Raw genomic sequence first — 14,932 nt, 5'->3', positions numbered from 1 at the left:
ATAGGATGTTTTAAGGGGAATATAGGTATAATATTAAATAACAAGTTAAATTTTGATTCTATATATTTTCTGTCAATCAAACAAAATCAATATATTCAATAAAAAACAATTGATCCTTTCACATTCGCGCGAAGCGACTTGCTTGATTCTCGAATAACAGTTAGTGGTAATTTTAATAATAATTAATACCTAAAACTAATTGCTAACAGGGATTTAGTGTAGGAAAATTACATTTTTCATCAATACAAATTTTTTAAACAAACGATACATCATTTTGTCTGCCTTTAAAATTAATTGAAATCAAGTACTTTATTTTAAAGAACCTATTTGGCAAGACTGAATTTACATTTATTATCCATAAAAATCATTTATTACGTATGAGGAACGTAATAGAAAAAAGTAAGATACCCTCTAATGAAATAAAACTAAAGAAAACTATATGAATACACAAAATAATATATACATATACATCTTGCAAAATACAGGTATGCAAAGTTACGAGGATGAAATATTGGTTCATTCCAGTTTATTAGCAATATTGTTCTCTACTTGTAAAAAATAATAATAATAGCTTCTGTACATTGATTAAAAAACTTTAAGATAGAAAATTAGACTTTGAAATAACCTGTAGCACTTTACAAGCTGAAAACTTTAAGAAATGCAATTAAACCTACTGCACCTGTGGAAATTGTACGTTCACAGATACTGGGTATATATCGTGGGCTTACAAGACAAGGGTTGATGTTAATGATATACATTTATGATAAAGAAGATTAAATGCTCAACTTTTTTTTGCATAAACAGGTTTTATAACAATTGGTAATTTCAATTTTTATTTATTTAAGCTTTGTATGTTATTTCTACTTTTATTAAAGATCTCTAAAATATAAAATTAAACATGTCAAATAACACGAGAAATTAAATATATCGGAACAAAAGTAAAATTTATGTAAAATATAAGCTAAGCCGTAAGTTCGATTGTCAGGGACGGATAATGCGATTGATAAAAATGCTGGTTAAAATGTTCATTTCTATATGAATTCTTTAAAATAAAATTTTCCCGCTTACGACGTTAACCATTTTTACAGATTATTATTGAAACAGATTGCAGTAAAATAGGTTTATCACTAATGAATTCCTTCCTCTCAGTGAGCTTTGTACGTATATCGATCAAATCCGTAACTGTAAATTCAATTAATTAGTTAAATTGTTGATTGAAATGATTAAAATTAGTCGAAATTGTTGGTATAATTTAAAACGTTAAAATTATTTTACTCGAATCTGTTTCATTTTCATTCTTAACACTAACGATAGCTTCCAAATCGAAAGCTGCTGGTCAATTAACCCATTTCCTTCTGGATGCGTCCGTGAGGCAATCCAATTTTTAGTACATATGAATAAAAACTTAAGCATCTACTTAAACAATATAAAAATAAAAATAATAATAAGTTTAAAATGCGGAATGTCATTAAATATTTAAAATTATTATAACTATTTTGCTATTTACGTAATAAAAGATTCATAATAGCTAATGGAGTAAAAAAAAGATTATTAGAAGTACATTTAAAAAGTTTAGATGAATTTTGCTTCACCGATTACGTTTTTATTCATACGAGCCTCATGGGCAAATCATGTAGATAAAGCTAGTCAGCTAAGGACCAGAAAAGCCCTCTGAGACTAATACACATTTCTTCTGTCATTAATTAGCTGATAAAGCAAATACATAAATAAAAAAGTGATAGGCTTATATTCTTCAATGTGAAAAGTATTTTCAAGATAGGCGAAAATGAGCTAATCGACGCTATTAACACGTTTAAATATCTTTGTTAACACTAAAAATGCTTAACAACGAGTATAACGATTTTTCCTCGGAATATATCGCGAGCAAGCTCTTAAATTTATTGCTTCATCTAATCTAAGACTCCATCTACACAGCTTTACCATTTAACCATGCTTCACCTGACATAATGTCAATTACTACGCACTGGTTACAACTTTTTTATTTAATTAAACTTTTCGACATAAGTCGTATAAAAATGCTAAATGGCAAAATTGTGGAGTCGCTCGTTTCCTACTTCTTTAGCTGCACAGAGACTAATTGATTGATTTCATCTTGTAATAAGAAAATAATGTTAGTTTAGTAAATCGAGAATTAAAAATATAAAGATTGAATTCAAATTAATTATAAAATTTCAGTAAATAATAAAACTTGGGCAACATAATTTAGTATAATTTTACAAATAAATTCGCAGTACTTTATAAAATTAAAACATTCTTACTTTCTCTGTGTAGCAGCTAATTTCTTTATATCGAAAATACCATATCTTTCTTCTTCTAACAATGTATTATCAGATGGTAATTCTTTATTATACTATGTCAATTAAAAAATAACAGAAACAGGTTTCGAATAGAGCCAACGTTTTTCTTAATTGTTATCCATTAATTCGTTAAGTTGTTGTATTCTCCGATGGGCAATAGCCAGAGTTTTATTTTGAAGCCTCTCTGTGTCACGTTTAAAGTGTATTAATAATCTTGGATGTAATATGTACAAGGGCATTAACGTTCTAGCCCTAGCATTTAGCAGGACACAATTACGAATACTGATTCATTATGGTAATAAGATTAAATAAGGCGACAAAAGGCAACAGGCAAAAGGTTTCACACGTACTATTATCTAATTAACCGCTAAACTTTTTATTCAACAATTTTTGTCGAATGTCTGGATTAATTAAAAAAAACTTAAGTGAGTGTGGTAAAATTTCAGGTAACTTTCGTAGGCGTTATTTATATAATTAAATGTAATTTGTCTCTATCTTTTGCCTTTTCCTTTTGCTTATAAATGAATCTGCTTTAGTACCTTGGCAGCAAAAGACCTTACCGGACAAGAACAATAGTTACTTCTAATTATTACTGTTCTGCGTTTGTCTTTGGCAAGTTTAAATTACATTCTATTCTACTTGAACGTTTCTGTCATATTTTTCATTTAATGAAAGTATTGCGGCAAACGCAACTGCCAATGCATTCCGTTCTGTACTCTGCATTGTATACGTAATAAACATTTCCTGCAACTTTAAAAGTTGACAAATCGTTTCTACCCAAGCATTCTAAAGACTCGGGACATCCAATGTATACTCCAATCTTTGTCTGCGTGATCTACGCTCTACCGTAGATTTATCGGTTTTAACGATTATATTTTTCGACTAATTTTCTTTCTTTAAATCCAAGTGAATTCTTCGACGGCTTGAGACTACCAATACATCTGCTTCCAACTCATGCACATTATCAAGTAGCTTTAATATTAAAAATGGGTCATTTGTTTTACAAACTATCAAACATCTTTTTCTTATTTGATTATTCTTGCATTTGCTAGGATAATCCAAAAAATCTTTATGATGTTAGATCTCAATTGACACTATTCTCTCTCAATTGACCCAATTTTAGTATCTAGTATTATCGGATTCTTTTCCGGTGTTCACCTTTTGATAAAAATTAACTTCTCGTTTATTCGAGAATCAGATTAAATCACGTAAGTCAGTATTCCTTTTGAATCTTGTCAGTCATTAAATTCGGAATATCGTATCATTGTTTTCATTTAAAATTGACGGGATGTGAAATTATTATTGATTCTGAATTGGAATACTGACAGCCAGTCTTTCGTGAGAAGATTGCAGATCAACTGCGATCTCGCCAGATTTGGCTTCATGTTTTATCCATTTTTAGGAATTACGTAGACGATGCTTGGGAAGCTGGTGATTGTTCTGGTTGGTAGTATCTTAGCCCATTTATCTGTAATGTTAAATTAATTATTATATTATGCCCAGTTACTGATTTTTAAACAAATCATTAATATTTAAATACCGTCATATCATATTCCGTAATATAAGCTGGAATCTCCAATTGGTCAGGTGACATAACTTCATACAAATACTCCACACCAGGTAAATTGTGCACCTTTTGCTTTATTGCTGGAGCCATAAATGTTGTGAACCACCACGTCATCATCTGTAAATTAATCAATTATTGGTATCACAGTGATAGAATGTACTATTTTTACACACTCTTGAACAAAGTCCTTCTCTTTTCTCATCTATTATTGACGAAATTGGAATCAATGTGTTCTAGATTAACAATTTTCTTAAAATTTTTTGTTATTTCGTATATTTTCATTGTTAGTAATTACAACTTCTAAGCTGTCGATAATAGGTCCTGTTAATAGCAATTTTTTGAGAATACTACCTTTCAGTTTCCGTAGGAAACAAGAACGTTTATTTTATCTTACTATAAATGCGCCTATTTGAAATAACAAATACGAGGACCAGGCAGATGTGTAATTATTAAATTCGCTAATTGACAGTCAAATGGGAGATATTTTCTTTTTGTATTTGAATAAAACACTATTATTATAAATGTCAAAACATTCAAGCTAGGTGCAAATACGTTTTATATTCTGGAAGGTCAGTGAAGAATTCAATACTATTACAACAGAAAATTGCTCCATATTGTAAACTTGGAAAGAAACAATAATGTTTCATACTAGTTTACAGGTTTGAACTTGGAAAAATATGCTTGATAATTCAAGCAGAATCAATAAAACAGCTGTACATTTTAAACAATGAATCAGTTGGTTTACCAACCAAAAGATGTCTTCTTCACAAATTGCAAATAAATTGGTTGTCAATGTCATTATCTACTTGTAATATTTTTAACGTTTTCCCATTGATCAACCCCGATTCTTTACTTTGTATAGAACGCTATTTACTTATGTAATGTACTACAATGGTTGCTATTAGTAAATTTTATTACTAGTGCCACAACACGGTATTGTACAAATCAATATTTTCTACAGTACCCTATATTTAATGTATTTTCTATTAAGCCTTTTACTGACCTTGGTCCAAAAAGTAGGATGAACGATGTAAAAGTGTTTGAGGTTCTTCTTATACCTGAAAGAAAAATCAATTAGAGAAGTATAGGGAAGATCAATTTGTGTGACCGAAAAGAGATGCAAAAATTGAAAATAAAAAAACCTTCTTTGCGCTTATTGAAGAACCTATTGTCGTAGATTCATGATAAATAGATCGCGGATTTTTAAGCATGCAATTATAGGAATTTTAAAATGTATATTTTAGAATTTATTTATGCTATACTAGCTATTTATCAAATTCCCAAGAAATGATGCATTAAAATGCAATAAATTGATATGCTCCAAAAGTTTATAATCTTTCTCAAACCAATCAATTTTAAAGAGTGTCTGTATATCTGCATAAAGATTCGTAATCTAATGATAAAACATAAACATGAACGTTCACGTTACATTGATATAAATACATGGTAAAAATTCTTCAACAATAGATGATGATTGTCTTTGTTTATTTACAAACGCATATTTTTCTTACTTGTAAGGAAGCACATTGTAGACTTCTCGTAGCCAGTGAAAACTGGGATAGTTGTTGCTAGTTGTAAGTGTGTGAAAGTAGGCGATGACGTAGTCACCCTTTACGATTGGATCCAGCAATTGTATTAAGTATAACAAGGCCTGCAAGAGAACACAATTTATATAATCTCATCAATTACTAACTATTTTGAATAATAGATTGAATTTCATGAATGTGAGCTTGCTAAAAATTTTATGAAGTAGATATATCCTTTGATGCCTTATTAAAATTACTTAAGCAGGACCTAGAGAAAACTATAGGAATGTTGCTACAGCTTATTATCCTACACCTTTGGTATATAGGGATTACTCATGCTATCTTAAATGGGATCGATTCGCCTATCCATGTATTCGATAGATTGGTGCCACGCTTTTTCGAGATTTCTCAATCTCTCCGGGCGAGGGTAAGAAATGGAGAACGCTTCTCTTTGGAGGGTGGATCGATAGAGGTGGTAGGAGCGAGTTTACTGGGCTAAAATCTTAACCTTTTCATTCCGAATCTAACAAATGGAATTTAAATTATAATATTGAATTAAAAGATAACAATATTAATTGAATGTTTCCAAACGTTGAATTTGGATGTTTTTAAACCTTATAAATTTTGTGGTTTATATTTACGTAGAACGGACGAACGCTTCAGTGGACTTCGTCTGAATCACAGTTCCCGAGAGGAAAGCTGCTGCATGAATTTATCAGTGCCGTGGCCCTGAATATCAGTTATCTCTGTTTAATTAACACTTAGAGCGATGAATCGTTCAAGTGTACTTGTGCAGTCTCGTCGTTGCTCTCGGTTGTTGTTTGGTAGGGGGAAAAATAGAGCACGTGTGAAATATCAGCTTCTCACTGACGCAATTCTATGGAATCAGCTGACTTCCACAACGCAGAAAACCTCCGGCAGTGTCTGACAAACTAGAAGCATCTATCATCGATTCGAATAACAGTACTCTTTATCTGCACCTATACTTCTTCTTATCCTCAACTAATATCCTTCTTTTGTTCCCTTAATATTCCGTTATCCATTATTAGAAAAAAATGATTGTAACAATAAATTGTGTAATTTTTTATGTCAACGCCGCCTACAGCATATATTTATTACTTATGTTGTAATAAAAGTTTATGGAAATGAAACTGTAAGCTATTTCTATCGAATAATCCACGAGTCGAGCCATATTTTTCCATTGCTGCTAAAATTCTCCAATCTCCGACAGACTGCTGACTCAGATTTATCGAGCGCGTCCTTGGTACTCGGGCAACGACCTAATTTCGCCAAAGAAGTTGAGCGGAGATCTTAAACCAGTTACCCTTCTCGTCACAAATCCCTGAAAATCATCAGTGTATTTTTAAGTCACGAATCAAAAAGGACACGAATTTTTCGATTTTCAAATGGATCTGAATAAACGTTCTCCTTGAATTCTCTTGGGTCTCGTCTAAGCAAGCAGAAAAAACTGCAGCTACGAATTTGATAAAGAAGAAAAACAAACAAGAGAGGGAGAGAGAAAAAAAGAGGAAGTATGTAAGAAAATTCCATTGTTTGATTCGTCACGAAAGGAGAGGTTTTCCCAGGAGTCCTGATGTAAGTTTATCCTTATAGATTGTATAGTATATAATGCGATTATAACAAATGCAGTCTGCAATTTGAAGGGACGGTGTAAAAAATAAGACACCGAGGGAAACAATTTTGCAAGTATTATGAAACTTGATGAGAGCAGACTGAGCAAAGTAGATGGGGGTAAAAAGGTTTTCTTGAATGGAATTTAATAAAATCGTTTATTGGTTGGAGATAAGGGGGATTGTCGAAAGTGAAAAAAGGAAAGAGAGAAAGGAAAAGGAGTAAAAGGAGTATGAAGATGGGCGTGTTGGGGAGGAGGAGGGAGCAGTTTGTGGTCGGTCTATTTCTGGCCGTATAAATATCGATTTGCCAGCTACGCGTCCAGCAGTGCGCGATTCAGCGCACCGTAACTATTTTCCTCGAAGCTTAAAAAGCTTTGCTGAGCGCGCAGAATACTCTAGTACCGACGCAACGTATTTCCTTCCTGCATCATCCAAATCCCTTTTGTCACCACTCTTTCACTTAACGTCACGTAACACTCAAGAAAAGCTCTAAAGTTTCTATAATCTCTACGCCATATTCTGATGAATGGTAAACATCAACAAGTCGAACAAACAACTATAAATAAAGTTTCTATAATTAATCTGCCAAAAAATATTATTCGTCTATTTATACAAGTAGATAAATAATATTTGTGTAAATTGAATATGCAGTAAACTGTGGCTGTTATTGTATATGCTCGAGTAGATTATTACTAACATTAAATATTTTACGCGATATATTAAATTAATAAATTTATGTTATTGTATGCATAAGTTCCCGAGGGTGAGAAAAAAGAATGGAATTTCTCATTTTTAGCATCGAGATGCTAATTGCTAATATCGTAATGGGCTTTGAAGGTAGGGCGAATAAGCTTTAGTGAGCTTTCAAACTAACAGTGATCACGCCAAGTAATAGTTAAGGCACGCCTATCCGATGATCAATATCAAAGAGGATTTTCTACGATCCGATACTACGACGTAATAGAATATCTAATTTTTGTAAGTACCTAATGAAGTCTTCTATTTTCATTCTACTTTAAACAGCTTTGTTGCTTGAATCCAATATATTCAGTTTTTTACATATTCTATGCCTGTGAGAATGATTAAATCATTGATATTTTCTTAAAATGATTTAATATAAAATAATTCATCCTCATGTATGGTACAATTCTATAATAACATTACAGATTCATATTGGATAAACTTTGATTGGTTTTTTAGCTTCGGTACTTTTCCAACAAATCGTTTCATAATATGAGATAAGGACACAACGTTTAATCATAACATTACTATTATTATAAAAGAAAGTTTTAATTAGTTTCTTAAAGTTATAAAAAAGAAAAGTCTTTCAAATCCTCCTATAATGGCAAATCTATCGCACTTAGTAGCGATTTCAAAAAATCTTAGTTTAGACTACTACGCTGAAAATCGTCACGCCTTAACTATTGGTTAGCACGATTGATTTCTACCTTTGTAGTTCATAAAATTTACAATATCTATTAGTTACAGAATGGAACTTAAGAATTGGAGTGATGGAAAATAGTGCGATTCGGAGAAAAAATAATACATTTATAATTGATCAATTACCACAAGAGAAAATTTAATTTAGGCCATTCATACGATTAATATTAAATTCACTAGAGTTTACTTGCCCTACAATAATTTCAAGTAAAATAAAACCATCTGGTTTATTAATAGTGTTTCACACGCTCTGATTAAACGAATCGTAATTAAGAGTTTAAATCGTGTCGAAAAACATATGGCGATAGCGAGACTCCTTTTATACTTTTTAAGAGACAAACGGAATAACAAGAACTAGTACTAGCAGAGCTGGAGTCACGCCAGGTGAACAGTAGAGTATGATTTAAATAGCTATTGTTTATCATGAGCAATTTGTTACTTAATAGTAGTTCATTATGGAGAAAAGACTTTATTCATTATAAAATTTGTTTCGTACATGGTATTATATCATCACTTCATAAAAAAATAAAACTATAGTATAAAGCAGCTAAGTAAGGGACAATGGAGTAAAAAATATTAGCTAAACAAAAAATTCCATTTGTTTGAACTTCCAGTTATAAGTGATTAGGACAATAATTCCTTGCGAATGAATCGCATTTTTTAGAGGCTACTTATGCAAGATTGTGTGTGGGAGCTATTTAAATTGGTTTTCATCAGAGTAGGATTGGCCATAATTAATGATAATGCGCAGTTAGTACTAGATATAGCTCTGGACTAAATGTTGTGAAAGTGTCATACAATTACCTTGTCTAAATTAATTTTGGTTGCTGGAAACCATTTACCAACGAAGACCACCACAGGTCTTCCTTGTCTGTCGACTCCGCTTTGGTAAAGACAACCAATTCCAGAAACCTCTGATAAGTCCTCAGCTTTAGCTCTCCTCAAGAGCCTCTCGTACCTAATACAAAAACAAAGAAAACTTCCACTATTCAATGAAATCTAAATAAGAAATACATTGAAATATAATTGATTTTGTAATCAGCTAGAAAATTCATTTTCTTTACATCGTCACTACATGCCTTGATTACAAATTGTAATATTTCCGCATTTATTCGTCGTTCAAATGATTAATTTTCTCATAAATGTGTCACGAGCGATAAGAAGCTGGATCAAGCTCCATGAAATTTCGAGATTTTTGCGCAGCATTAATGTTACTTTAGCTATATTAGATTAAATTAAATTTTTATGCAATTAATGTCGTGTTAAAATATAAATTAGGATTTTTATAAAATTTCAATTTATTGTTGGGAAAAATAATTAATAAAACAGCGTAGTGTCGTGACAAATGGTAAACAAAGGATTGCAATACTGTTATGTTTCCTCCTTGACACGTGTCTAATCGCATTATCACATGCTTTGAATTTACACAATAAAAGGTAGCTGAAATATATAATATTTATAACATTCTATGTCGAAAACCAACAAAATTTTAAACAGCTTGTTCCTAAAGAAATATTATTACCCGAATTTCCTGAAATACTTTCTTCTTGTAAATAATGCAAAATGTCTGTAGAAGTATATTTTTAAAATACTCTTGAATGAAATATTGAACAGATGTCTACTTCGAACTTCTTCAAACATAAAGGTGTCCTCATTCATGTGGTCAATTGTTAATATCCTTATGCCTCAAAAGCTTATTAGATCACTCTAACAGCCCTCGAAAAGGTCAAATTTACTATTCTTCCTATAAACTGCATAAAAGCAATCTTGCTTGTAAAATGAGTATTATACTTTATAATTGCAAAAAATGTTTTTTATATTCAAAACGTTTCGATTGTCTTACAACTAAATGTAAAATTTTGTTTGGCATATCTTGACCGTTTTTCGAAGTTTCAAGGCTGCAGGAAATAATTGACATGTTAAATGATTTTTAACAAAGCCTGATAATCTATTGTTTCGATAAAAATAAGATTATTTTTAAGCCTTTTTATATGATTAAAAAGATAAAATAATACATAGACAATGTGAGAAGCAATATAAACAAGGAAATAGAAAGTTTAATCGTATTGTTCCAACTGATAAGCATCTACAAAAACAGCTGCTCGACGATCTGACTAATTGCGATTTTTTTTATTATAATAAAATCTATTTTATTGAAATAGTTTAGTAAATCGATGAAACATACCGGTCCTCGTCTTCGATCATGTCCACCATGTCAATCATGACCATTCTGAGATTATCACTCTTGTTTAAAAGTTATTTATTCAAAAATCACGATTAGCCTTGCAGATTAGTCAATGCCAGAAATTTTTCTTCGCGTAGACAATGAAAGGATGATTTTTAACAATTCAATATTTGTCACGAATTTCCACGTTGGTCCAAATGGACAGATAGGTCTTTCATAACATTACATTAATAAAAGAATAGCTACTAATTCGTCAAGAATCTTGGACGAATGCCTTGATAGTAGATATATTGAAATTGTGCCCACGAGAAATTATTGTCTTACTTAGTATTCACTTTTGAGAAGCAAGCATTGATTGAAAGCAGCTTTAGTCGAAAAGCTCTTTGCAAAATCACGCTGTCAAAATGTGTATCAAACAGTTTCCATGCTCAGTCAAATCGGTTTAAAATCTTTATTCGGAAATGTTCACGAAATCTCAGCTTTCAAATATTCCACCTTGAACACCAACGAAGGCTTCGTTAAAAAGAATTCTATTCATAGGATCATCAAAGTCTTTTTCAAATCTTTTCAATTGCAGAACTTTTCAAGCTTCCGTAACCACACAATCTTTTCCAACAACTTTTACTTTCAAACTTTTGCCAGATTATACCATTTAGAGATTTTCATAAAAAACTTCACGGTATTGGCGTACCATTCGTAATCTTTTAAGGGCCGAGCTTTTCGAAGCTTTCGAATTTCTCAGTTTGCTTCTACATGTAAAACACTGAATGAGTATTAGGTAGAATAGTGCAGGAATTAGATAGAAAAAGTCGTGATAGTCGGTGAAAAATATAAAACGGTTTTGGCCCTTGATGCATGAGGTTCTGAATGGATAAAAAAAGGAGTCACTGCTAGTTCCGCAATAACTTGTGACGCACAGAGACGCGACCGTTTGCGAACTGAGCTCTGCTCCGTCTGTTATGTGCTGCGAGCCTGCGAGCCACTCTGTGAGCTGAAAGCTGCGGCTTGTGGGAGAACCGACGACGAAAGCTACCGGTGGCGTTGAGTCCTGGAGAGGGAACCCCCACCCCCATCTCTCCAAGATTTTCAATGATCGATCGATCAACGTTGTACTAAAAACAGCTCGTTAAACTTATTTTTTCCTTCGCAAAACCCTCATTCTATTTTTAAAAGAATATTTTTATGCTTTCTCTATACAGGTAGACAATTGTCAGGTTTCAGAGAACGAATGATTTGGAAATAGTCGTAGTATTGTAATTCGTGCAATGAGGATGTAGCTAATTTTGTGAAAATGAGATAGCGTGTGTAGTATGACATTTTCTACTGTAAGAAAGATTGACGTACAATCGCAATAAGACGAAATCATGAGTTTAGTCGGTGCAGTATGAAAAATAAAACCAACTTTTCAAATGGTGTAAACAAAATTGATCTATTTGCATCTCAAAAGTTTTAGTAAAATGATTAAAACTTACAAATGTAAATAGTTGCAATGTTTAATAATGAATAAAGCATTTTCACAGTCTATAAAGAATTTTTGTGTATCATCAAAAATGTGTAATCACGCTATTACTTATTATTAATATCGCTAATTATTTATTAACTTTTTTTTAATACTGATAAAAAAATGCACAAATATAATCAATTTTTTGGCAAGGTCTATTAAAGATTCGAGGGAACTTTGCGGGAGCAAATTATTCAATTTCTGGCCATTATACATATAGGTATTGAATTAATATTAAATACGATTTAACGCCAGAATGAATCATTTAAGTTTGAATTCAAGTGCAGATTAACATTTCCTTCCCTCCACCCACTAAAGAATTTTCGTGCGTCACACATGAATGAAAACAGATCTATGAAATACAAAATCATAAATAATTACCAATGACAGATTTCAAAATTGCAATTCGCTGAATTTAATGGTTAACTTCAGTGGGTCTATTAAATATGGTAAATGATTATAATTAATTAAATTGGAAAATGCTTATTTCATAAAATATGAACTCATCAAACTTTCTTCCCATTTCCTTTTATTTTTCTTTTACTTAATAATGAAAATTCTTCAGTCGCATGAACGAGTCTATTAGTGTATCCACTACTCAATCTACTGCAAGGTATGTATTCTGATGAACATACGGTATGTGTCAGAAAGCCGCACGTGTGCATCAAGCCTAAATTAGGATGAGCTGAGTAAATGGAATATTATACTGTTTTAGAATATGCTTATACTTATAGATACAATTGAGTTTGCGGAAGTATAAGAGAAACGTTCATACACGTGTCGTAAACAGTTTTTCCATTTCTTGTCGCAATGTACTTACTTGACACGAAGCTTTCAATATTTACTCTATTCTATAGTGACAGTTTCCATTGGAAAATAGGGAAGCGTGGAGCACATAATGATCTTTTCTTCAGAAAATAAACTGATTCTATTGAGTTTCATTTATGTACGACTGGCTTAATTGTGAATCGAAAACATACTGGAATAAATGGAACACGTTGAAGTAGTCTAACAGACTAAATTAAATAGATTAAAAGCAAGATAATTTTTCGGCAGGTAGAGATGATTAAAGCCGTATACAGAATCTTTAATTATTTAAATCCGTATATATTTAAATTAAACAATTTTATAATTTCATAATGTCGGCGGTAACTGCTCTAAAATATTCGCAATTTTTTTATCACATTTAAAAATTTAAGAGAAACGACTGATCATTTTATCGTAATATAATTTACGCAAGTATACTAGGAAAAGCAGCTTCCGCTATTCCTGTCAGAAAAGAATTTATTTCCGGCTCTGGCAAGGATTCGCATACTCAGGAAATTAATCTCGGTATGCTTCTAAATCTGTTCGAAAGCTAGAATTAGAGCGAAGTACGAGAATAAATTGAAGTACTTCGATATTTCACGTGTTCTGGGTAATTCGCTAAAATTATTTTGATAAATGCATCAGTTTAAGAAATGTAATGCCACTAATCTCATCATTGGTTTCAAAAAATAAAGTAAAAATGTGAATAGTATGTAATTAATAAGAAATACAATAATAGAAGCAAAGAGCAAGATAATTTAATAAAGTAAGAAAATAATTTGTTGTTAGAAAGTCTTTATACTTGTAACACTTGGCATTTTAAATCAATAAAGCTCTGATATACAAGGAATTCAATGCTTCATAATGTTAGTGGGTCAAATTGATTGAGCTATGACGCTATCGCAGACGAGCTGTATTCAAATATAAAATTAGATAATTTCTGTTAGAGACGAAATATATTGCATAGAACTGTGTGTAGGAATAATTTTAATTGATAAATAACAATCATTCCGTACAGATTTTAATTTTTTCTGATTGTACTTAAAATAATCTGCATCACCTTTCACACAAATTACTCTTAGAAAAACCTTAATTTATAAAAAACAATCCTTTTTAACAATATAACTAATGTTCTACTTCAGTTATTTTAAAACAAGATTATACTACGGTCGATATTGTAGATACCTTTCGTAAATAGATGTTAGAAAAATTTATTCGCGGTAATCTATGTATATAATGCAAATTACAATAAAGTGTAACTAATTTAAACGGTTATATTTTTATCACAGTCAATTGGACCATTAAAATTTTAAGGGGGTAATATAAACTGAAATTTTGTTTTACACCTTCGACATTTTACACCATATAAAATATTGAAGTATAATAAATAATAAATCCGTTATTTGTGAATGAACGCCATTCTGTACAATTTCTTTCATGAATTGGCGATCCACGTGAACGCCAAAGTAATTCCATGTACATTAAAATAGAATCGTGACATATGACTTTGTTGCATGCTGCGAGGAAAATGGATAAAAATAACCAGCTAATGAAGTAGCATCAATTTTAAAGGTATATATACATAGATTTACGAAACTCACACTATATCGATTAGAATTTGAGGGAGAGATAATTGAAAGGAATATTATTCTATATTCTTATATATTAATTTATTATCTAATAATATCTCACCTTTCTTTATGTTGCATTTGCTTGAGCATAATATCAGCAAGAGGATCGGAAAGCGGTCTTTCTCCCAATAATCTTTGTCTATCCAGGTCACCCTGCATTTGTGCGAAAGCATGTTCACCGATGTTGACTGAAGTCTCCAATTGTGCGGAAAGCTCAACAGTTTCATCACCTAAAGATCATAAATTAAAATTTATATCAGAATAATATATCCAACAGAAATATTAATTAAAATTTCAGAGCAAACGTGCATATTTGTTCTCAA

General features: G+C 31.4%; 1 protein-coding gene across 1 annotated transcript in view; it reads right to left on the bottom strand.

Moving 5' to 3' along the window:
• Nucleotides 1-45: 45 nt before the first annotated feature.
• The window catches only part of Gdap2 (ganglioside induced differentiation associated protein 2), a 29,132-nt gene continuing 14,245 nt past the window's right edge, over nt 46-14,932 (bottom strand). The window contains exons 7-12 of the mRNA XM_066724816.1: nt 14,671-14,839; nt 9,290-9,443; nt 5,397-5,536; nt 4,889-4,943; nt 3,859-4,002; nt 46-3,786 (exon numbers count right to left, since the gene is read on the bottom strand). Of these exons, the coding sequence (XP_066580913.1) occupies nt 3,724-3,786; nt 3,859-4,002; nt 4,889-4,943; nt 5,397-5,536; nt 9,290-9,443; nt 14,671-14,839 (725 nt within the window). The 3' untranslated portion in view covers nt 46-3,723. The remainder of the gene's footprint in view (nt 3,787-3,858; nt 4,003-4,888; nt 4,944-5,396; nt 5,537-9,289; nt 9,444-14,670; nt 14,840-14,932) is intronic.

Source organism: Prorops nasuta, unplaced genomic scaffold, assembly GCF_024137725.1.
Source record: "Prorops nasuta isolate Cenicafe-Biocafe unplaced genomic scaffold, Cenicafe_Pnas_1.2 PNAS00003, whole genome shotgun sequence".
NCBI lineage: Eukaryota > Metazoa > Arthropoda > Insecta > Hymenoptera > Bethylidae > Prorops > Prorops nasuta.
This window is presented reverse-complemented; position numbering and strand designations above follow the sequence as displayed.